Here is a 26,399-nt window from a genome sequence, read left to right on the forward strand (position 1 = left end):
CGTTCTGTGGCGTCTCATCTGGATCCAAACTGTTTGCAAAGGCCTTCAAAATTCGGTTCCAGCACTGAAAGAGTTAATTCACAACGATAGTGCAGTGACGCGATCATAGAGCACATGATCATGATTAACGAACAAGTATGTTTAATGCCTTTTTATGTCATTAAGCGTATATCAAAACAGTCAAAAGTATACAGCAATTAATATCCGACAAAAATAATAAATAAGAGTGATATTAAGATTAAATTTTGAAATACTGTTTTCCTTAAAACGAACCAACGTGTTCTGGGAGCAAAATGTGAATCATTCCTCTAGCCAATCAGGATTGAAAAGTAAACAACGTATTTTAACACAGTACTAAACGTAGTGTATAATTATTTTATTTATCACTTTTAATGAGTGTAAATAATTAAAAGATACGTTTCATATTTCTTTAGGAACATGAGTGATACATCGCGTGTTTGAATCTAATATACTAGTAATCTTCTTGTTTTTAAATCTACTACTTTTTTTTAAAATTGTCATTGTGCAATTCTGTTAACAAATCACTATAAAGTAGGCTATCAACGCTTATATGTTTTCCCTCAAAATTTCAATATTGGTGTGCACAATTTATTGCTTATCTTAAGATTGTCGATATCAGCAAATCTCCTTTTACAAGCTTTCAATCAAAATACATGTAGTTTCGACTATAAAGTAGGGTATAGGCGCGTATTTGTTTTCCCCTCAAAATTTCAATATAATTATGTGTGCCAAGTGTATTGCTTGTCTTAAGAATGCAGATATCAGCATATCTGTATGTTGTTCACAAGCGCTCAATCAAAACTTCGTCGACGGGAAGAAAAAGGAAGAGATCGGAAGTTACGAGATAAAAGTGACACGAATACCGGATGTGCCACAGTGCAAATTGTATTTTGTCCCATAAATTATCAAAGCTTTATCGAAGCCCAATCCTTATCTCTTTCCTTTGTTGCAAGTCCCCGTTTCGAGTGCTCTCACTAACAACTTGTCATGTGGTGTATATAAATTAAGAATTTTTTAGTGCACATTGACACTCGTAGGATTACCGGTATGTTTTTTGTATTTGCTTTATTCTTCATTAATTTTATGTCTCCCCTTCTGACTCACCCTTAAAACAGTTTATAGCCACTAAATCCTGCAGTTGATCAATATTCCGCATGAATAGTTTATTTACTGGAGTATCGTGAGTTTTTTTAAAAGATAAAGATCTTTAATTAGTTCTGAATTCTGAAAATAAAGACCTTTAAACGTCGGTAGGAGTAAATAAATTATTGAGTATTTCAATTGCAATTTAATCGACCTTATAATATCCTTTAATATCTCCTGTATTGCTTTTTTCATTTGAATTACGATGCTATCAGGGTAATGTTTATTTAACTTCTGCGTTATCTGATTAATTGTGGGCGAAGTGTAAGGTTTGTAAAGTTAATCAACCGGTGTTTACCACAAATACTTTGCATTTACCGTTCCAGGGCGATGATCCAAGTTGTAATTATTGTATGTTTTATGTCATATCGTATATATTGTATAGCACTGTAATAGCAATCGGTCGCTTACCTTAAAAGCTTAAAAATCCTGTTTCAGCCATAACTTTGCCATAGATGAATTCTAAAAAAATAGGCACACAGTAACATGTAAACCATCATAAGCCGACGTGTTGAGTGTAAGACCCGTGCCCATACCTCAAAGGTCAAGTCTCACTCTTAAAAGTCAAAATTGTCCATAAAACAGCGTGAATAATGTTTTTTCCAGCCGAAATATTGCTATATCTTAATTTGTTTAAAAATAACTTGACTTAAATGCAAACCATCATAAGACTTGTCGTGTGTTACACTCTTCTCCCTGCCACAAAGGTCAAGGCCTGTTTTAGAGGTCAAAAGTATTTTTTTTCTCCATAAAACGTCTTGAAACTTCCTGTCTTAGCATTCACTCTGCCGTAAAATGAACGATTTAAACATAACCTGTCAAACATGTTAACCATTATATGACGTAGTGTCGCGTATAACGCCTGTCATCCTCCCTAAAAGGTCAAGGTCATACTTACCGGTCATATGTACTATTCTGCCATTTAACAGCTTGTCCGTACTGAGACTTTGTCATTCATCATGCAGTTTTAAAATAACTTTTAAATGACAAATGACCACCATCAGGAAACGGCGTGTAGCGTGTATCACCTGTCTCCCTACCTCAAAGGTCAAGGTCACACTTAGTGGTCAAAAGTCAAATTTTGCCTAAAAACAGCTTGTTTTGACTTTGTGGAGTTTTTGAGACAAAAGTGGAATGGTCTATGATCTCATAATATAGAATGATTTATATACACGCGTTCTATGGTCTACTCTAGAATGATTTATATACATACGTCGGTGGTCTTTTCTGTAAAGTGTTTTTCTGGACACAAATGAGTGATATCCGTCTATAGTTGAAGTAAATGATTTATGAAAAGATATATTTACACAATGACATACTTTATTTCAACTTGTGTTTTTTGGTCTGTTAAATTCCCCCAACGTAAACAGCATCACATAAGTAATTTTAAAATAAATAATTACTTTTTACGTGCGTATTGTTGACTATGAAAATCTTGGCAATGTAATTCCTTTTTCGAAGATGCATAGAGACGGGAAAGCATAGAGACGGGAAGTAACATTAGTATGGCTTATTTCGAAGTCACGCGAAACAATTAGATATCTTAACACATGCAATTATCGATTAAATCGATTGCACGTTTTTATACCGTCAATATTGTTACTTTCAGACAGGAAGAGAGTCCGAACAATCAAACATCAGATAAGCAAGACCAGCGCTATAGATAACTTTTGGGGGTATATTGGGTAATCACTCCCTGTTTTTGACAACAATAGGGTTTTTGTAAATTCAGTATTGTTTAAGAAAAAAAAATTCACCCGCTACTTTTGAGCTTAATTGGGTTTTTCATCCCCGGTTTTTATCTCAGTTGGGTAATTTAAGTAATGCCATATATAATATAATAAAAGTCTACTAAGGTTACTATATTATTTATACAAATGGAATTTAAAAAGGTACCTGTACATAACAAATAACAATTACTGAATTTCTAATCAAAGTCTGGTCCTTAAATTGTTCACTACAAGATCTGCCTGATAACATTTTCATGTGAAAAATAAATCAACATTTGTAGCAACATCTCCGATAATAACGGGCGAACTACATTCTCGCGAGTAATGATCACATCTTGCAACAGATCTTTCAGCAAAGTAGCACAGAAGTTTTCGGCTTCCCCAATATTCTGGGGTAAATACCTGTCTAAAGTGTTTGTTTGTGTAACGACTCCCGTTTTACGTCCACGAGTGGCCATTTTGATTTTTCAGAAAATGAAAGTAGAAATCGGACGGGTCTACGAATAATTACAATACTACCCCAAAGATTGATAACCGCTGAAAAGACTGCATTCTTTTCATCATAGGGCGGGATATAAACTATCCAGTACATTTTTGTACGGAAAATAACCAGTCTAAAAAATACGCCCGGGTTTCGTAAGAATTGCGTTTCGTGACGCAAGGTTTTTTACGGGAATTACGTTATTAAATTTGTATTTGCGTTTTTGTAGGCTTTATTTTGAATTTAATTACGTTTTTGGTTATTTTCATCGCGTATTAACGCAAATAAGCTTGTTATCTATAGCGCTGAGCAAAACACATATTCATTTAACTTACACTGTCAATCGTGTTTCTTTCAGATCGTCATGGCGGCTTCCCGTGTGACGTATGCGGTCACGTGTTCCGTCAGAAGGGCAACCTGAATCAGCACATGGCCACTCACAGCGGGGACAAGCCCTTCCGGTGCGACACGTGCGGCAAGAGTTTCGCCAGGCGCACCTCGCTGAAATCTCACAAGCTCGTTCATCTACAAATGATTGTCGGCGATTATATGCAGCACACAGTACCTTAGGAATTATGTAATTGAGCCGCGCTCTGTGAACAGGGGGTTTAATGCATGTGCGTTAAGTTTCGTCCCAGATTAGCCGGTGCAGTCCGAACAGGCTAAGCAGGGACGACACTTTCGGCTTAATAGGATTTTTGTTGAGAAGTGACTTTCTTTACCGAAAAATATAAAAGCGGAAAGTTTCGTCCCTTATCAGCCTGTGCGGACTGCACAGGCTTATCTGGGACGACACTTTACGCACACGCATTTAACCCCCTTTTCACAGAACGAGGCTTAATTTGATTTGTTAAATTCAAGACAATCTTCAATTTTGATTCTTTAAAAGGCGTGACCTTCAGGAAGCACAGTAGAAAGTTAAGTAATAGAAACGTAAATGATACAGTTTTGTGTTAAAGATTCATTGATAGTTTGTATTGAACGGTTTATTTCCATGTATTGAAAATATTTTAATATACAACATGTATGAACAAATCCATCGTTTTCCCACTTGTGTTACTATTGGCTACGAAAGGTATTTTTGTTTCCATTAAAACATATGTTAGCATGCTCGTTAATATTATATCGTGACAAATAGTCGTGTTTATTTGGTTTTGTAGATGTTTATGCCCCGGTAGGTTGGCATATTGCAGTTGAACTGTCAGTCCGTCTGTCTGTCCGTCTGTCCGTCCGAAAACGTTACCGTTGGCCCTAACTTTTGCAATATTGAAGATAGCAACTAGATATTTGGCATGCATGTGTAGCTCATGGAGCTGCACATTTGAGTGGTGAAAGGTCTAGGTCATCCTTGTTGATTCCTTCAAGTCAAACGTACAAAAATGCAATCCAAGGGAAGTAATAAGCTTTGAAAGGGAGATAATTTCTAAACCTGCCAAATGATATATTGAAATTTTATTTCAAAGCGGCGCAATAGGGGGCATTGTGTTTCTGACAAACACATCTCTTATTAGATTTGTTGTTCCAGTAGTTTTTCAGGGGTTGTAGATATTTTGCTGAGCTTTGTCATCGATCTTGTGTAATAGCTGTCGGATAGACGTGTAATATCGCGAATTGTTGATATATAGTTTATGTGTGTGTGTGTGTGTTTCTTTTGTAAAGAATGTCTGCAATTTAAATCCTTTTCTGTAAGGTATAAATGCATTTTAAGTTTCACAGTTTGTGGTTGTAAGTTATTTCTCTAAAAATGGAACTTTAAAAGGATATGTTGTAGAACTTATTAAAACTGTTGGCCTTTTATTTTTCTTCCTATCAATTTTTGGGATATATTCGTCTTATTTGATAAGAATTTGTTTACGATGTGATACATTTAAACAAATATGGTTACGGCCTGCTCTCGAAGCAATGTTCAGCCTATGTGAGTTTTAAAACCGTTAAATAGGCATAATTATAACAACATCAAAGCGTTAGTATTAAACAAAAATGTCCCAAATAATTTTTTTTACCGTCATTTTTAAAATTATAATGTTGTATGCTTCAGCATTATTATTTTATGATTATGATTTTGGTTGCTATTTTTGTATTTATAATTTGCTGAATTTTTCGTTGCAAATTATATGTCTGGTAACGGCCAGTATTTTCACGCTGATTTTTGTTTTATACAGTTTTATTTTGCCGTATGTTTGTAACTTGTGTTTATAGATTATTTTCAAGGTTTGGCAACCTTGAGTGACAAAGAACACATGTTTTCTTGCACTTAATTGTTTTTTTATTTACATCCTGCATATACTGTAAACGGGTTCATGTTACAGTTTAATGCACATTTGCGGACGGAAATGATACACTGTTATTGCGCTTGCACTGCACTTTTAAAGCCCCATTTCTACAAAAAATCAACGAAAATTTCGTACAGTATTTCGCAAAAAATAAAGTTAAACAATTCAACATCAGTATTCCTTATAGCAATTGCCGAAATTTTAACGCCCGATATGGTCTGGTAACACAGATTTTTGTAGATACAAAATGCTCGTTTTTATTTTTTTGTGACACAATGAATTCCATTTTTATTTTACCGCAAATACATGTATATATATTCATACGACACACGACCACTAAATTGGTACCATGTTAGTGTTCATGTGTCGTATGAATAGATATCGTACAATGGAATTAATTATGCAACAACAAAAAAAACGAGCATTTTGATTCTACAAACATCTTTGTTACCAGACCACATCTGGCGTTGAAAATTTGGCGATTGCTATAAGGAACACTGATTTTTAATATTTTTACTTTATTTTGCAAAATACTGTTCAAAATCTTCGTTCATTTTGAGTAGTAATCCGGCTTTAAGCAATTTCTATTATTTATGTAGAGCCTATAATATCGCATGTCGTATATATCTGACATGTTTCATTTTTTGAATCCATGCATGCAGCTTGCAAGCACTTTGGTGTAATTTAATGCCATAAAACACATCAAAGTAAGCATTTTAGAAGGACGTTATTCACATTAACTTGAGCGTCTTGTACAAACTGTTTTATTATATCGGTGTCATTTGAAAATGTTTGTATTTTGCTTTTATTATATTGCGGTGTATCTTTAATATGCATTCATGCACACCTCAAAGTCATAAGAACCTCAATTAATGTTACGTTTACATACCAGAATGTAAATAACTACATTTTCTTCACTTATAATTATGTTATTTGCAGTTTATAATGCTTACTTGAGCAACATAAACTTGTGGTCTTACTAAACTATGTTCAAAGCAACAAACGTAATTTACAAGTAACACCACTTTAGTCTTACCCGTGTATTTTAAATGCATGTATGCTTTTATTGTCGGTAAGAAAGATGACTGACTATGAAAAACATGGAATGTGAAAAAATAAAGAGATATGTGTCAGTATTCTACGAATAAAAATGTATTTTATTTCAGGGACAACCCGGAATATTGTGATGTATATTTTAGTGTTACTATGTAAAACCTCTCGTGTTACTATGTAAAACCTCTCCAGTTTACCTCGCAAATGATGCTTTAATCCCTAACTTGTATCTTGCTTACTCAGGTCAAAGTAGACAGTTATGTGAAATTTGTGAATGTAATGTTTGACTTATATGTGTTCAATAAATGCATATAAATGCATCTATTTGTATGTTAATATGCAAATTCTGTATCGTGTTCTCTTCATCCACGATACTATAACGATAGCATTGAATTTGGCGTAAAACCATATTATTGTATATGTTTCCTGATATTCCAAAATAAAGAACGACTCTAAAACATTTAATCGTTTGTGTCATCTACTTGTGTAGTTTCTTTTTTGTTGTTTTTGTTTGACAAGAAAGCTTTAAGCTTAAATATATTTTTACATCGATGATATTCAAATGCATCTTACGTTTTTAAAAAAACACTATTATATATAATGTTTGAATGCTATATTCATTCAGTTTAGAATTTTAAAAGCAACTTTTTACTAGATTTAAAGTATTGGAGGAAAATCAACATTTCTACCAGCATATCCATGTCCATCATTTAGTACATGTTACCTTAAATAAACAAATATCAAAGCCCAAACATGTCAGATTCCCAATGCAATGTAATCCGCCAAGAACGCTACGATTGACCACTCTACGTTGTAAGTTCAAACGTGTAGGGAAAGTAGGAAAAACGCCATCGGAAAACTTTGTATCTACCGACAGACGGACAGATGGACAAACCGACGGACATACGGCCATGGTGATTCAGTATACCGGTACAACCTTTTCTTCGTTCCGGTGTGGGGGTATTAATATTTTATACAACAAATGAGAAGGTCTATCTTAAATCGAAAAACGAACAGGGATAAGTTTGTTTTATGCAAAACAATTTTACTGCCACGTATATTTCAGATGCTGAGGAGATGAACGCGTGTGACGTATGTGGTCACGTGTTCCGCCAGAAGTCAAACCTGAAGCAGCACATGCGCATTCACACCGGATATAAGCCTTACACGTGCGATGTGTGCGGAAAAGCGTTCAACAGGCGGACCAACCTCAGAATACATGCTCTTACTCACTGTGACAGCATTGATCATCTTCTTGGCTAGAAGTATGGCCATTACAGTAGAAATAGACTTACTCTGACATTCGACAGATGTTTCAAACACTACTCAAATAGGGGTACACACCAAGCTGACCTTTTTAGCTCATCTATTTTTTGAAAAAAAATTATGAGCTATTGTCATCACCTTGGCGTCGGCGTCGGCGTCCGGTTAAGTTTTGCGTTTAGGTCCACTTTTCTCAGAAAGTATCAATGCTATTGCATTCAAACTTGGTACACTTACTATCATGAGGGGACTGGGCAGGCAAAGTTAGATAACTCTGGCGTGCATTTTGACTGAATTATGTGCCCTTTTTATACTTAGAAAATTGAAAATTTTGGTTAAGTTTTGCGTTTAGGTCCACTTTTTTTCAGAAAGTATCAATGCTATTGCATTCAAAATTGGTACACTTACTTACTATCATGAGGGGACTGGGCAGGCAAAGTAAGATAACTCTGGCGTGCATTTTGACAGAATTATGTGCCCTTTTCATACTTAGAAAATTGAAAATTTTGGTTAAGTTTTGTGTTTAGGTCCATTTTATTCCTTAAGTATCAAAGCTATTGCTTTCATACTTGCAACACTTACTAACTATCATAAGGGGACTGTGCAGGCAAAGTAATGTAACTCTGACTGGCATTTTGACAGAATTATGTGCCCTTTTTATACTTAGAAAATTGAAAATTTGGTTAAGTTTTGTGTTTAGGTCCACTTTATTCCTACAGTATCAAAGCTATTGCTTTCATACTTGCAACACTTATTAACTATCATAAGGCGTTTGTGCAGGCAAAGTTATGTAACTCTGACTGGCATTTGGACGGAATTATGGGCCCTTTATACTTAGAAAATAGAAAATTTGGTTAAGTTTTGTGTTTTGGTCCACTTTACCACTAAATTATCATAGATATTGATTTCATACTTGGAACACTTGCAAACTATCATAAGGGTACAGTAAAAGGACAAGTTGCATAACTCTGGATGTCATTTTTATGGAATTATGGCCCTTTTTTGACTTAGTAACTTTGAATATATGGTTAAATTTTGTGTTTCGATCCACTTTACTTCTTAAGTATCAAGGCTATTGCTTTCAAACTTCAAATACTTTCATGCTATAATGAGGTAACTGTACCTGGCAAGTTGAATTTTACCTTGACCTTTGAATGACCTTGACTCTCAAGGTCAAATTATTAAATTTTGCTAAAATTGCCATAACTTCTTTATTTATGATTAGATTTGATTGATACTTTGACAAAACTACTCTTACCTGACATACCACAATAGACTCCACCCAAACAATCCCCCGTGCCCCCCCCCTCCCCCCCGAATCCCCCCCTATTTTTTTTTATTTTTTTTAAGATCATCCCACAAATGACCACCACACCCTCACACTATACCCCCCCACCCACACCCCCAATTTTTTTTTTGAAACGGTTAAAAAACACAACTATTTATTTTTATTATTTTATGTTTAAAATACCCTCCAACCATCGCACCCAAGAATCCCCCCACCCCCCTCCCCCCACCCGAATCCCCACCGTATTTTTTATTTATTTTTTTATTTTTTTAAGATCATCTAACAAATTACCACCACACCCTCACACTATACCCACCTCACCCCCCCCCATTTTTTTTTAGATCATCTCACAAATTACCACCACACCCTCACACTATCACTATACCCCCCCACCCCCCCCACCCCCCCCCCCCCCAAATTTATTTTTTTTTGAAACGGTTAAAAAACACAAATATTTATTTTTATTATTTTATGTTTGAAATACCGTCCAACCATCGCACCAAAGAATCCCCCCCCCCCTCCCCCCCCCCGATTTTTTTTTTGCATTTTTTTCGCATTTTTGGAAGATAATGTAATAAATGTCCACACCCCACACTATACACCCCTCTTCACTCCACACCTCCCTCCTTTGTGATTGAAAATGAGAGTCCCTTCGCCTTTAAAAAGAAAATAGATGAGCGGTCTGCACCCGCAAGGCGGTGCTCTTGTTTTAATCACATAACAAATCGAAACTCAAAACTCCTTTGAATGAAACGACCATTGGTGCATTCAATTCTTCAGCATTGTTTGTACCGAAGGATTAGATATGTTTCCCAAATGATATGGAAGTTTGGATTACAACTAATATGACCGTGTAAATTATTAATTATACTTTTGCCGTTGATCTTATTTTATTCATAAAACGGGAAACTGTCCTTTTCCGACCAATACAGAATGTGTCATCGATTGTGAAATAACCTAACGCAAATAAAGTGTTTCGCCACTTAATGTGTGGAGTGAAACGAGCATGCAATGGCTTTGGTTAAGATCATAATCGCTTAATTTTTAGAGTAATATTGTTGTTGCTTAATAAACAGGTCAGATAAACAGAAGGTTAATATTTAACGATCGGAAACGAATATATGAGCATCGCTCTGTGAAAAGGGGGTTTAATTCATGTGCGTAAATTGTCGTCCCGGATTAGCCTGTGCAGTCCGCACAGGCTAATCAGGGACGACACTTTTCACCTTAACTGGATTTTTGCTAAAAAGAGACTTTCTTTAAACGACAAATATCACACAATCGGAAAGTGTCATCCCTGCATTAAACACCCTTTTCACAGAGTGAGGCTCATACATATTTATATATATCTCATCTCAATAAATAATCTCACATTACCACATTAATTTCAGGTGCCGACGACGAGAACACGTGCAAGATTTGCGGTCACGTGTTTCGCTTGGAGTCAAACCTGAAGCAGCACGTGCGCAGTCACACCGGATGTAAGCCTTACACGTGCGAGGTGTGCGGCAAGCGTTCAACAGGCGCAATCACTTGAAGACGCACGCTCTCGTGCACATCGGCGACACCCAGAACTTCATGGGCTAGATGACGTCAGTAAAAATATGACGTTGTTAGATAAAATGCTTCCGTTTATAAACACGGTGCCAATACCACGTGACTTTTTAAGATCTGTGTTGGGAGAAAAAAGCGCGACCCAGATAACATGTTCTTTTATAATGGAGCTATTTAGTTCCAATGTTTACATTTATCAATTGAAAGCATGGGATGACAATCTTCAAAACATGCCAAAATCTGTGAAGAAGTCCCTTTAATGACAAACTTCAAAACATGCCAAAATTTGTGAACAAGTCCCTTTCACTAACGTGATCTTAGTGACGGGTAAAACCTTGTAATTGCCCAATGCACAGGTATACATGTACACATTGTTATACAAAGACATACATGTGCACTAAATCTATTTTTAACTATGACACCTCCTGCGTTCTTTGCGGGGAAATGCCCCAATCATTCTGCCATCGTCCAACATGTACAATAGCGTTACACCATGAACACTAGCACACGGTGATTTGGCGTTTAAGAACCGAGCATTCGATCGACAAATATGACAGCAAAACACAGACTGTAGAGAGAAAGTCGAATTTAATTGAATATTAAAGTTATTAGCCGAGCAGGAGATCGGTTCAATTAAATTCGACTTTCTCTCTACAGTATTCAATTAAATTTGACTTTCTCGCTATATGTCACTCGGTGTTTCATCTACACATGTACACCATTTTAATTTTATAACGCGTCATCTGGTTGGTTGTTCTGATTGTGTTGGCCAATGATATGGCGTTTAAGAACCGAGCATTCGATCGACAAATATGACAGCAAAACACAGACTGTAGAGAGAAAGTCGAATTTAATTGAATATTAAAGTTATTAGCCGAGCAGGAGATCGGTTAGTAGTGTAATCTCGTTGCTTTTACTGTCTTTTAACGAATCCAGTTGCATTTTGTCGGCAACTGCATGGGAACATGTGTGTTTTCGATGAAAAAGGTTACGTCCAGTGTTCCACAATCTTTCAGCAATAGGCATATAGTGCGTTTCATACCTTGTGTATATATAATACCTATACGAGGGTTATTTTTTTCAAACTATGTTTTTTTGTCAATATTCGGGGTTGAATAGTCAAACCATACACAATAGGTGTACATTTAACAATCTGGAACCCCTGGGGTAAACTCGGGGGGGGGGGGGTAATGTCCCGGGGGGGGGCAAATTTATGATACTGTTGCCTGTGCTGACAGCATACACTATTGCGGACGGCATACACACTTGCTGACGACATACACAATTGCAGACGACTTACATAATTGCAGACGACTTACACAATTGCAGACGCGAAGGCATAAGTATGTTGATGCTTCTATTTAGGTATTTGTTTTCACATATTCGAATGATAAATATTAAATAGTATGAAGTATGAAATATTTATTCATTTTGATTTTGAGTAATTCTCCTCTTAATGAACATGAATACGAATTATTTGGCTACGTCATCGTTGTAGACCGAGTTGGTGAATATGTTTGCATAAGAACGAAAACTCGTCGTTTATTGACAATATTATAAACAAAAACGCAGGCAGTATTTATAATAATACATTATCTGACATAATGTTCCGAAATTGCAATGTAAACTATATGTTGCTGTTTTGGAAGAGCTGTTTATCGGCAATAACATACCGAAATGTATGCTGCGCGCGTGATGGTACAAGAAGCCAGGCAATGCTGAATCTTGATTTTGACCACACCCTGAATATAATCATTGTGTTCATTTGTCCAGGTTATTTGTTGTTGTTTTCTATCACGCGCGACATTAAAAGCGACAGCCTGACGGAACTTGACCCAGCAAACTATTTTGTTTTGTAACATGATATACTTGTTTTGCGCTGTTTTGCACCGTAGTGGCCTTGTGTTGCAACGACACATAATTTTACTCTGTATGCTAAGTTTCAAGTTGTTGGATCCCTACATTTACTGTAAAATGATCACGAATGACAACACTTAGCATGACGAACTAAAATGGCCAACAACTATTTTAAGAAAATATAATCTGGTGGTAAACAAACGTGTAAACAGTTTCAACAGTGGTTTTTAATACAGAGTATTCGTGGTGTTTGTCGAAGCATATTAAAGGAGTAATAACATTTTATATTGAAGCAACAACTATAAAGTCTAAGTGAACCAAACACCTTCACTGACTTGTATTTTATTACATAAATGCATAACATATTTTCATGATATATCGTGGCGTGTTCTGAGAAAACTGGGAAAAATGCTTGGGCGTAAATTGTCATCCCAGATTAGCATGTGCAGTTCGCACAGGCTAATCAGGGACGACAATTTCCGCTTTTATGGAATTTTTCGTTTACATGATGTCTCTTCTTAGCGAAAATCTAGTTTAGGCGGAAAGTGTCGTCCCGGATTAGCCTGTGCGGAGTGCAAAGGCTAATCTGGGATGACACTTTACGCACAAGCATTTTGCACAGTTTTCTCAGAACACGCAACTATCGTTCACCAGTTTAACAGATTTTAAACATACAAACAGACTTATTTAAAAGATTGAATTCGTGTGATAAAAGTACAACCATTTCTAAACTTGATTCGGATGAAATGTTATAATATACATGCATATACGTGTATTATATTGGATTTGTATAGTCTCTTATAATTCAAAATTGAATGGCTATTTACAGATGTTGTTATATATGGGCTTTTTATCTTGTAAATTCTATGTTGTAAATGGATGAGACTGAAATAAAATTAAATATATATGCATAAAAAGTCTTAACAACAATAGTTTGTTACTATTCGACATCGTTGCAGTTCGATAAAAAAACATAAAACAAAGACATTAAGGCAAGATTATATTCCGTTGTGATTATGGCATCTTGTGTTCGACTCCTGACTATAGTATTCGGAAACAATGAAGTAAAGTGATCTTTTGTCCACCACAATACAGTGAAAAATGTAATCTAATTAGTCACATGTGTAAGTAGCAAGAACGTGATTGGCAAGAAAGAGGGGGAGGGGGGCATTTATGAAAACTTATCGTACATTTCATCAAGCTTGACATAATGCTGCAGTTCGTGAAAAACGCGAAGGTTGCTTTTACTAACACTTAAACATTCTTACACCAAAAATGCCAGATTCCTTAATTGTTTAAAAAACACAACAAAAACATGCTATTGAGTCGAATATCAATCAGAAAACAAACGCAATTCAAACAGCATTTACATTTATGGTTTCCATGAACACTGTAGAATATCAGTAAACAATCCCTCGCCCAAAAATGAATCAATGAGTTAACTTATTGATAAGCATAAGTAAAATACTAACTAAAACAAATCAGTTTTTGCGTTTTACCTAGCAATGTATGCGGTACCTTATGTATGTAGCATATAGTAGTTTACAGGATGTAGTATATGAAGTTTTGGTTAAACAGCGTTTCGGATTAAAATGCATGTGCTTTTAAAATGTGCTGAATTGATTGTACATGTATATGAATTTAAATGAAAATGTGAACATTGATATAACAGAGTGTGGTAGTTGATGTAAGAAAATAACAAAGAACAACCAAATAAAAATATCAGTTACACAACATCGTTTACATGTATAAACAATTATCATGCGAATCACGTACGCAACATCAAAATTCATCGCTTAACAGACTACCCTGTTGAATTAATACCTTTCTATGCATTTATCTTATTTATATGCAATTTTCTTTTCGTGGTAGGATCTTTTTCAAACAAACTTAATCCAAAGACTGGTGCGACCCAGGAAACGAATTCGAACGCGTTTGAATAAGCCTGCCGATGCAATCGACCTTAAATAAATAGGTTTTAACCAAAGAAACGTTATCTTAGTTTAATGTTAAACTATGGTTATTATGTAAGAGAAACTGTTTACTGTTACAAAAATGGGGGAAATTATTCATTTCTTTAGTTGAACATATTTACAGAATTTTCTTAACATGACTGTTGTATTTCCCAATGTAGATTTTTTTCATATAAATTAGCTTTAATAAATGTTTCCACATATAATCATTGCTTCAAAATACATTTAAAATACATACCAGTTGATATAAAATGAATCTTTCCATAACAATAAATATTGTCTTTCATTTAAGCCACGTATTTTGTGTTATTACTGTAAAATTGCTCAACTGCCCTGACTTAGTCAGTTTGTTATGAGTACTATACTCCGGTAATCCAAACGTGCTTCAAACAAAGACATCCTTGAATAATCTGACCAACGTCGCCAAATGTCCTTAATATTTATGCTTTCTCTGATATATGTGGTATCTGTTGAATACATAAAACTTCTCAATAGTCTCTTAAAGGCACTGTCCGCCATTGTTATGTCACATTTGTTAGAAACAAAATCACCTTAGCCGTTCTCATTTTGGTCGTGAACATGCCTACGCCTTAAGAAGTTCTGTGGTATAGGGCCCCCAAATACTGAAGATATTTTTGTCTCTAAGAGTTTCCTCTGGATGCTGTCCGTTTCCTCGGTCCAGTCTGCGCTTGTGTACCTCGTTAACCACACACACCACGACTTGCTGACGGACTTAAGATTTATGTCTGACATAAGAATAAACACCACGTCCCACCTGTTTTTACCACCTTTCTTTTTACTGAGGCACGCTATTTCTACGAGGAACTTACAGTAGCTGTCTCGCATGAGATTCTCTGTAACCACCACCACGATGTTCTTTGATTCGTCCATTGCCTCGAATGCCATGTCAATCGCCGATCCACCTAGGCTCCCGTCGCGGTGTTCGTAATGTAACTTGAAGTTGAGCTCCCTTTCAAACATGTCGATCACCTTGGTAACCGCATGTTTGTCTAGTCCCTTCGAGTCACACAGTACGTACCCGTCAAATTTCACGGGCAGAAGTGGCTGTCCTTCCGACTGCTCAAAGAAGTCACTCTCTGGCACCGTGCCAGCTTTGGACCGTTTCCTAATATTATGCCAAAAGTATTGCAGATACCACCTATTCCAGTAGCCTACAGTAGACAACACGACTAGCACAAATATTATACTACCCATTGCGCTATATGCAATTTTAATTTTAAAACGATATGGGTCCTTACATATCTGTAGATCCCCGTTAAAGTCTCGGAATAGTACCCCTTTGGCTTTTTCTAATGCGGGCGAATGGCACTTGAAGTGCTCTGGCCATCCAACCAGTTGAATATTGCCAATGAAACCCTTGCCGTCTCTTTCTGTGATTTGTTCCCTTAACCAGGAACTGTTTTCATAGCAGTCGCAAGAGAATTCGTTGTCCTGAATATCCAAAACTTTTAACGACTTCATCACATCATCGGGAAAGATTTGGTTGGAAAGAAATGCAAGTTTGTTTTTGGCAGCGGATAAATAACTTATATTGGTATAATATCGGACGTGAGCGTCAAATTGACCAGCATCTCTGATAACGTTATTGCTTACATTCAAACTAATTAACCTCATGGATAAGTTGAAAATTTCCAATGGAAACTGTTGCAGACCGATGTGTTCGATTCTCAAGTGTTCGAGGTTTGCCAACGGATACAAAATTTCACATAGACCGGACGCTTTCATCTGGCCATTGAAATTGTACGATAACGTCAGATTTCTAATTTCAGGCGTAAACGTGAAGATGTTCTTCATATCATCTGAGTAAAGTTGGATGTAGTTCCTACTTAGATCCAAGTACTTCAGAGTTGAACTATTAAACGCAGCCCTTTCGATACGCTGAAGACCCCTTGTCATCTGACTCAAATCCAGAAATTGCAGAGCCGAGAAATGTTCAAACGAGTTGTTGTTTAGTTCAAGTATAGACGTTTTATGCAATGATAACTTTTCCAGTTGTGTTAGACATGCGGTATAATTATCGGTCATGCGTCTGATCGGATTGTAGTCTAAATTTAACTCCTTGATATTGTTCCTTGTGCTGCTACTGTTACACATCCTTGGCAAGAATGGACTAAACTCGTTTCTACTCATATCAATTTTTTCCAGAGACATGTTGTAGTCTGCAGCAATTACATCACGTAACCAGTTACCTCTCAGATTTAACGTGTGAAGTTTGACCATTTTGGTAATGCTTCTGACGTTCAACTCCTTTAAGACGTTGTAGTCCAGTTTAAGCTCTACTAGTGTTGTCAAGCATCCCATTGTATCATCTCTGATTTCTCCAATTCTGTTTCGTGACAATGCCAGATATGTTAGCATCGGAAAGAGACTCGTATGATTGCTTGCATTGCAGAAATTAAACGTACGTTCGCTGATTGAATTGTTCGAAACATCAAAGGATAATAAATTGTCCATTACTTCAAATCCGTTTATATTTTCTATTCTATTATTCCTTGCTTCCAATATTGTCAAATTACGAATTCCAGCAAACAACGACAGGTTTAGTGAGCTAATTAGATTAAAGTCCATATTCAGCTTATATATAGAGGTTCTGATAAAGGTAAAATTCCCCAGAGTGTCTTCCGTAAGACCTATTTCAGACAATGTAAGATTTATCTTTTGAACATTTATATAAGCTAAAGCCTGGAACAATTTAATGTGCTGCTTGTCAGTCATCGCTGTTTGTTGAATCTCCAGTTTCTCTAGATGATGTAACGCTGTAAATGAGTCATTTGTTAACTTGTTAAAAACTGTTTTGCAAATGTACAATTTCTCAAGTGTGTTATTTGTTGGAAATATGTCAGCGCTAAGATTTAAGTTGAATCCGTAAATATATAGCGTTTTCACAGACCATGGCATGTTCACCAAGTCATCCAATGTGGCGTCACGGTTATATCCATTACAGACCACTGTTGTATTTTCGAGGTCACCAAAACAAACTGTTTCAGTTGCCCAGGGAAGCGTCTTTATGTCCTTTGGCCACGCCTGGCAATGACTGCCAGCTACAAGCGGACTTCCACAGCATGCGAGGAGGAATAATAATTTAACATACATGATGGCTTGATTATATATGTCCGACTAAAAAATAACCGATTGTCCTCTTGAGTATGAATCCTTACACATTTCAATTTAATTTTGACTGAGTGTATTTTCCTTACTTTATAGATTTCCTGTGCGATGTGGACACTTGACAAATTGCACTATAAATTCTTCGCCCAGGTAAACATGAAAAACTCCAAATTTGTAACACAACTAAGAACGCCAAAGATGATTTTTGTATCAGCAATTTAAATAAACCTCCGACTTCTTAATTTTCTTACGTAACACTGCCGGTTCAATGCTTCTACGCACATTGGTCTTATCTGCTTGCGCATTTCTTCATGCGGTTTCATAACTTTGTGTTCTTTTATTGGACTGCAATAAAAGCGTCACGCGAGATTTGTTTCGCTGGGTATGTGAAGAGTTTTTCAATAACCTTTGGTCTATTTTTTTGTTTTTTACCTGATATTGTTTATCAAGGAGGAAATGAGCACAAACGACAAAGAGATAGAAGTTATATATAGGTTATCAATTTAAATTTGTTCATTAAAAACGCGGCTGTGACAATTATTTTTTTTGAGCTCTAGACTTCAACTGTTGATTTCGTCAAGTTTATATTTCCCAGCACAGTGTTGAATAGCCCCTGAAATTGAAGGGGTTTGTTCACATATTGGCAAAGCAAATTGGCATAGATTCAAAACAAAACATTGATCAATAATTATGCAAATAAACTTAATAGCACTCCTGAATTATTAACAAGTTACACATATCGCCTGATGGATAATTATCAATTCAAATGCCCGACTGCCTCAGTGGTAGCACGTTATCTGAATTGGCTCCCAAATAAACCGGCATACAATACACAAAATACACTTTTATTTTTTGATAGTTTATTTATTTTAAATTATCCCAAATAGTATGGTTTTACTAGTAAAAACTTTGTAACAAACTCCTTTTAAATGTTCAGATGAGATTATACGTTTGTTTTGAATATAATTATTTAACCCGCATTAGGCACTAAAACATATCAATATAGCTGCGTCGGTATTTGCACGAAACTTGTTTAAATAAGTTTACAGCTAATATGGTTGTGTAAACCACATTTAATCCCCGAAAATCTTTAACAGCTAAAGTGGTTGTAGAAAAACCCATGCGCCTTTATTTCTAACTGTAAAATTGATCCAGTAAAGGTGCGCCGGGAAGAGCATAGCATTTGCTCTACTATAATCAATATTTATGCAACTGTAAGTTAGAGTTAAGATATTGCGCAACGTGAGGAGTTTGTTTTGCCCGCACCCATACATATTTCGTCCTATACTTTTTTCGCCTTATAAATCCCAGGTCACTTTCCTATTGTGTTTGAGTTTGTATTCGGTTTACATATTCTTCGTCACGAACAGGTTAACTAGTTTTTTTTCATAAACAATACGAATACAGGACGCGTGGCACGTGTAATAGAATTAAAATCTATTCGTTGAACCAAATTTGTGATACCCTTAATTGTAACTTCACCTGTTTTAATGTAATTTGAATGCTTAAACTTAACAAGCTATTTCCACACTATATGTATTTGTTTTATTCGGCGTAGTTATCTGACCCAGGTTTTATAAACTTTTTTGGCCTTTAGGTTACAATATACTAAATACTTTTGATGTTCAATGCTATACCCTCTAAAAACAAAATCTTCAATTATTTGAAGACACAATTCTCTGTACGGGCACTTGCCATGACTTTGTTTTTGAATATTTCTGTGTTTATGTGGTAGGGAAAACATGGTTGTATACTATAAATTCACTGTTTTGCTTTTAGGTTGGAGACTACATGAGACTTTGACAGTTGGCGGGAAACCAGCATCAACTGGAGAGATACCGGTAAAAAGATGGCCATAAAACAGTGCCCGTTGATTCGCAAGTTTGGCTGGACTAGCTGTCCATTTGGCCATTCTGTATCATATTTTCACACGCGGGTGTTTTCGGTCCGAAGAAGGCGATATTAGGCCTGTTAAAGCTTAAATGCCCCTTTAAGATTTAATGCTGTTGTGTAAATGCCCCTTTAAAGGTAAACTGTCGATTTTATAACGAAAAATGCATTTTTATAAATATGTAGAGTATATTCTAAAACGAGTGGAATCATCAAGAGCTATGGCAAAAAATGTTACGATACTAAAAAACGATGTTTTTGTTTTCCGTAAACCGCCCGGGTATTTCCGCCACCTATTTTGGTTGTGACGTCACAGGCACTCAACGCGCATGAATCGGAAACTCGTCCATTGTTATTACGAATCGAAGCGTGAACACTTCGCGCCTAATGTCAAATTTGACGCTCAATAGATCTATCACGTTAGCATAATACAATTCTTTTACACAAGTTTTATTGAAATCGTGTGTTTTTTTCTGTATTTTTTGCATGACAATCGTTATTCGATATGGTTCAGTGTGTTGCTTTCGGGTGCAAAGAACGTGAGGAAAAGGGAAAGAAGTTTTTTTCCGTTTTCCGAAGGATGATGTTACTTGTAAGAAATGGATAAAGGCAGTCAATTCCAGGAGAGTAATCGATGGGAGACTGGTTGATTTCAAACCGAGTAAGGCATCTAGATTGTGCTTGAAACATTTTGACGACAGCTTTTTTTTTCATCCTCCAAGTGTTATGGCTAGTGTTGGAATGGAGTTAAAGCTCAAGCTCAAAGCTGGTGCAATTGATTTCCAGTCGTTACACCCCCTGGACGTTACACCCCTAGTCATTACACCCTCTAAGCCTGGACATTACACCCACCAAGATGTAAACATAATTCATTAGGTTACTAAGGTGTGATCACACCTACCATGGGGCACACTTCACTTGATTAATGATGTTTCTGCTTTAATGTGTGTCCAATGGGGGTCTGTCCAAGTGTTTTTATTGTTTGTTTGTCTGTATGTCTGTCTTATTGATGTGCAGTGTTAATTAGGAAATAACATTGTTTTGGTGTGAAAAACATTGTTCTTTGATCTTTTCAAATAATTTGTAAATATCAAAGTGTAATAATAACACCTAAAATTAAAGGAGTTTGTTCACACCATTATTATTAAAATTCATTTGAAGATGTTTTTGTTTGATTTTATGAATTCTTAAGAATATTGCATCTTTATGTCGTGGCAAAAGAATATCAAAACATCAAAGGTAACATAGTTAATAAGACAAATACTCAATGCAAATTGTTTTTACTCATTGTCCCCATATATACCAGAACAATTTTAGAGAATATCATAATATAGGTATACATTGTTACTCTGTCAAAATGCCCCCAAAACAAATATTTTGGTGTATTGATTCAAATTGTAAAAAAAAAGCGTGTAAATAGTTCTGATTTTGCTGTTTCATGTGATAATTGTGGATTATGGCAGCATATTAGATGTGGTGATACCGGTAAGTCATTTTCTTCTTCCTATTATAAACATTGCAGATCTATATAATTGGAGCTCCATGACATTATGCGATTTTGGACCTTAGTGCATTTTCCGTTGTTATCAAATGTTCTTGTAACTGATAAATAATTTAAAACACCAACTTGGTTTAAGCTTATAAGCTGCGCCATTCTTGACCAATCTATTTTTGTAAATACTCATTTATAAACTTTAACCTACACAATTATATAACTTATATAATTGTTAGTCTCTATAAAACCATATCCATTAATTATTAATAATTAGAAACTATTTGTTACATATTAACCAACTACATCATGCGGAAAGTTTGGAATCCTAATAATATTATACTTTCTTATTTTTACATAAATGAAATTCATTTTAATGGTCTTATGGACAATACTGGGTATAACTTGGTATCTGTGTTTTATCTGTTTATATAACTTATATAATTATTAGTCTCTATAAAAACATATCCATTAATTATTAATAATTAGAAACTATTTGTTACATTTTAATCAACTACATCATGTGGAATGTTTGGAATCCTAATAATACTTTCTTATTTCTACATAAATGAAATTCAATTTAATGGTCTTATGATTAACATTTTATTAACAAAAATATTATTTTTCTAAAAATATGATATGATATGATATAACAGAATGGTATTTATGCAGGAAAAGGGAAATGGGTAGAGACATGAGGGATTATACATGTAACATATATTTTTGTTATCATTCAAATAATTAAGTTGATCTTATGTTGCATTAAGACTCATGCCCCAATTTAGTGTTTTAAATCATTGACACAGTTTTGTGTCATCATTTACGGTGCGGCTGAATATAAAGTATAGAAATTGTCTAGAATTGTGAAAACTCACTAGCAGAAGTGTATATACTGTGAAGTGAAATGGGATTTCTTGGCAATATTATTTTAGTGTTTTTTTTTCAATCAATCATAATTTGTATTTTATTTTCAAAGTTATTTCTGTCTGTATATTCCTGAAAAAAATGTATTAATGATTTAGATGCATATTATTAAATTTTGGTGAAATAAAAAGAAATGTATAAATTTAAGATTGTGTTTTGTTTATTCTAAATATTTTTTTTATTTATATTTATTTTTATTTTATTTTCAAAGTTTTTTCTGTCTGTATATTCTTGAAAAAAGTATTTATGATTTATCTGCATATAATAACATTATGGTGAAATAAAAATAAATGTATATGAATTAAGATTGTGTTTTGTTTATTCTAAATAATTATTGTATTTATCATTATTTTATTTTGTTTTCAAAGTTTTTTTTGTCTGTATTATTTATGATTTAGATGCATATTATTACATTATGGTGAAATAAAAATAAATGTATATGAATTAAGATTGTGTTTTGTTTTTTCGAAATATTTATTTTATTTATCTTTATTTCTTCAAGTTTTTTCTGTCTGTATATTCTTGAAAAAAAGTATTTATTATTTAGATGCATATTGTTACAGTCATTCTGGTGAAATAAAAATTAATGTTTTAAACGATGGCTGCTCAATTAAATAATTTGAGCAACCATTAGTCTCATTAGTGTCATCTTACATGACAAATCCAATTAGTGGTTCATAAGTTGATTACACCTTTCTAATCTTATCAATATCTTGGTGGGTGTAATGTCCAGGCTTAGAGGGTGTAATGACCAGGGGTGTAACGTCCAGGGGGTGTAATGACTGGACACCGTGCAATTCCAACGATACAGGAAACAGAGGCATACAAAGCTTCAAAGAAAGCTCCACTAAATCCCAACGACCTTGGACCAGGGAAGCACAACCGAGCGAAGTATGGCGCCTATTCTAAAAGGAACCAGAAACCGGTAATTATGTTTCTAATGACTAATCTATGCTTGTTTATTTTGATATTCACAGTGCTTAATAATTTTAGTCTGATTAGTCAGCATATTATTACAAATGATTTCAAGACATTTGTATTAAAAAATGCGTTGACATCGGGTTAGAAAATAATGCACAATAGTCTCCGATGCAAGTTTATTTCAAATACTGGTCAGGCTAATACAAAGGAGAGGAAGCTATACTGTAGAAATATTGTTTGACCTATAGACTATAGTATTCTCACACATTGTTTTGTCAAACATTTGAATCCGCAAACAACTTATAAGTATTTCTTCACAGTATTAACCATGCATTATATTTAAATAAATTATATTTTATCAATAACATAAAGATGGTCTTATAAGCGCAGTGGTTGATATGTGTCCTTCTCAGCTAGGTGACCTGAGCTCAAGGCCATTTCCTGTATATTGTTGAGTAATGTCAGAGCTGTTGATGGTCAACATACAGGATGGATTAGGTTTTTCTGGATAATGAGCCTTCCACTCAGAACACATCCGCAAAAAAATGGAAATCTTTCTGTACCAAGTAGCTGGAAAATGCTGCTTATATGATAATTCCAATTTCATCCACACTTTAAAAGTCTAGTCAGTTTATAAGGAATGCTGGGGCACACATGGGTTCGATCATGTACAGCCTTATGCCCAGTATGGATATGCCTAATTATTTTACCTTTTAATATATATTTTTCAAAATTTTCTTATATTTTGTATGCATGTATGAATTAATGGCTTAGTGACAAACAATTAATTAAAACACTTCTCTTATTAAAGGGATCTTTTCACGCTTTGGTAAATTGACAAAATTGAAAAAGGTTGTTTCAGATTCGCAAATTTTCGTTTTGGTTATGATATTTGTGAGGAAACAGTAATACTGAACATTTACCATGCTCTAATCTAGCCATTATATGCATCTTTTGACGATTTTAAAACCTAAAAATTATAAAGCGTTGCAACGCGAATCGATTGAATAATTTGGAGAGTTCTGTTTTGTCGTTAAATTTTGTGAAACTACGAAGATTGCTTATATAAGGTATAAAATACGTTTAGTATGTGTTCTTGGCGGAATAGCTCAGTAGGTTAAAGCGTTTTTACTTCAGGACTCTGGCAGGACTCCAGGGGTCACTGGTTCGAAACCTGCTCCGGGCAATGTTCTTTTCCTTTTTTTAATTTTATTCTTCATTTTTTACTGGAGCTTTTACGATCCAATGTTTACATTTATCAATATAAAGCATTTAATGAATAAGTTAAAAAATGCCAAAATCTGTGAAAAGGCCCCTTTAATAAGGAAAAATAGGTTAATCAGTGGAACAGCTTTAAAACTGACAAAAACATTCCATTTGATAAATAAATAAGACTATCTAACTCACCAAAAATATTCAAAGTATAAAAATAATATTGGGCTTATTTCAATTACATTTCCATAAGATAAGAAAGTATGAGAGAATCAAAGTGCTGGTAAAACAATAATTATGTAAACTTTCTTATACTGATATATTGAACAAAATAAAAAAAGTACTGTCTATTACACAGATGATTAAAAGACATTGTAAAAGTAAATTAGAATAGTATTAATAAAAATATTAATAGTATTTACTAACACCATTCAGCATGCTGTATTGAATTATTCAGATAAAAATGTAAATTGAGAAGGGTTTTGTGCATGGACTGTAATTATTTGTACAATTTATTATTTCTTAAACAATGAACAGCTTGGCATTTCTCTGAAATAATATTCTCTAGATTCAATTAAATATAACAAAGCACATGATTGCTTCTTAGTTTCTTAAGTTTCAAGAATGTCCATGGTTACCAGTCAAATTGACACCAGTTACCAGTGTTGTGTATTAATCCATACAGAACTGCCATCAGTGTCTTGGAGTTTATGGCTATTTAGTTGTTGAATAGCGCCTTATCTTTGGATATATCACAAGATTATGGTAGAACACAGTATGGTTTCAAGATAAAAGATTATTCCTAGCCCAATTAAATCAACAAACAATCATAAAATGTATTACTATCAGACCAGTGCCCTAGCTTAGCTAACCAAGGGGTGCAGTTCCAAGTCCCACTTATGCCCTACACCATGCTCTTGTGTGGATTTTATCATATGATTATAAAGGAAGTTGTATTTATCAATAAATTAATATAAATGTTCAAACTGAAACTAGTTTTATTTATAATAGAAATTGTGTTTTCAATTAACAATCATGCTATTAGAAATATTTACTTAGTAATTATAATGAAACACATGCTTTTATATAAAATTATGCAAATGAGATAATATGGCTTTGTGCACTGAAGAGCTCTTTTTAAGAATTAGCACCCTTCAATTACAAAATCCGAAAAGGAAACTGGTCAGACTATCCCCACTACCACTAAAAGGCTAATGATTGCAATATATCTATCGCGTTCTGAGAAAACTAGGCATAATGCCTGTGCCTAAAGTTTCGTCCCATATTAGCCTGTGCAGTCCGCACAGGCTAATTAGGGACAACACTTTCCGTCTTAACAAGATTTTCAGTAAGAAGGGACTCCCTTTAAACAAAAAATACCATTCCAGCGGAAAGTGTCGTCCCTGATTAGTCTGTGCGGACTGCACAGGCTAATCTGGGACAACACTTTACGCACCTGCATTTTTCCCAGTTTCTCAGAGTGCGACACATACTATTTCAAAGTTCAATAGCATAGTTTGGCTTATATTAAGTGATATAAACATTTGTGTCATTCTGTCATTATTCTGTGTGAATTTATAAAAAGTAACATGACAATTATTTGTAGGACCCATATTCATCATGTGTGGAAGAGCCAGATGTCTGTGAAGAAATGTCTTGTGAACAGTCGCCTGTTCGGGAATGCCGGACAAAAACCCTCCCGGATAAAAACCCTCCCGTCAGTTTTATAGGGGCCGGACGAAAACCCTCCCATGAATGAACGGGGACGGACAAAAACCCTCCCATTAAAAAAACGGGGAGGACAAAAACCCTCCCATGAAAAAACGGGACCGGACAAAAACCCTCCCGTGAAATCTGAGCCACGAATTCAAGTACCAACGATTATTTATGAATTTTTAATCCGAAATCGGTCATTTACGAATGTCATTTCCGACATTTGTATTTATTTTGTAGTCGGTTATCCGAGATATTTATTTTTTGTAATAGTGACTTCACTTCAGTAGGTAACATTACACTATATATTGACTAATCAAAATATTTCCGAATTGAAATGTTATTTTACACCCATTTGACGTCAATTATATATGTTTGAACTAAGATTTTTATTATTACATAGTATGATAAGAACTACGATATTCATGATTACTTAGTATGAATAACAAGTAGGGTGTTTATATAAAATACATAAAATATCA

The 26,399-nt window shown here is 34.9% G+C and overlaps 2 protein-coding genes and 1 long non-coding RNA gene across 3 annotated transcripts in view; 2 read left to right on the forward strand and 1 right to left on the reverse strand.

Moving 5' to 3' along the window:
• The first annotated feature begins 1,060 nt into the window (after positions 1–1,060).
• LOC127874999 (uncharacterized) lies at positions 1,061–7,161 on the forward strand. The gene is made up of 2 exons (XR_008047210.1): positions 1,061–2,849; positions 3,734–7,161. It is a non-coding gene; the product is annotated as an uncharacterized LOC127874999 (long non-coding RNA).
• Positions 7,162–7,721: 560 nt separating this feature from the next.
• LOC127872223 (zinc finger protein 665-like) overlaps positions 7,722–26,399 on the forward strand; it is a 29,609-nt gene continuing 10,931 nt past the window's right edge. The window contains exons 1-3 of the mRNA XM_052415552.1: positions 7,722–7,959; positions 10,644–10,753; positions 22,883–22,962. Of these exons, the coding sequence (XP_052271512.1) occupies positions 7,734–7,959; positions 10,644–10,753; positions 22,883–22,962 (416 nt within the window). The 5' untranslated portion in view covers positions 7,722–7,733. The remainder of the gene's footprint in view (positions 7,960–10,643; positions 10,754–22,882; positions 22,963–26,399) is intronic.
• On the reverse strand, positions 12,986–18,085 carry LOC127874117 (toll-like receptor 3). The gene has a single exon (XM_052418253.1). The coding sequence runs from the start codon at positions 17,748–17,750 to the stop codon at positions 15,189–15,191; it is 2,562 nt and encodes an 853-aa protein (XP_052274213.1). The 5' UTR covers positions 17,751–18,085; the 3' UTR covers positions 12,986–15,188.

This window comes from Dreissena polymorpha, chromosome 3, assembly GCF_020536995.1.
Source record: "Dreissena polymorpha isolate Duluth1 chromosome 3, UMN_Dpol_1.0, whole genome shotgun sequence".
Classification (NCBI taxonomy): Eukaryota; Metazoa; Mollusca; class Bivalvia; order Myida; family Dreissenidae; genus Dreissena; species Dreissena polymorpha.

What these genes read in the sequence shown, in the direction of transcription:
- LOC127874117 (XM_052418253.1), bottom strand. Translation starts at nt 17,750, where the DNA reads ATGTATGTTAAATTATTATTCCTCCTCGCATGCTGTGGAAGTCCGCTT.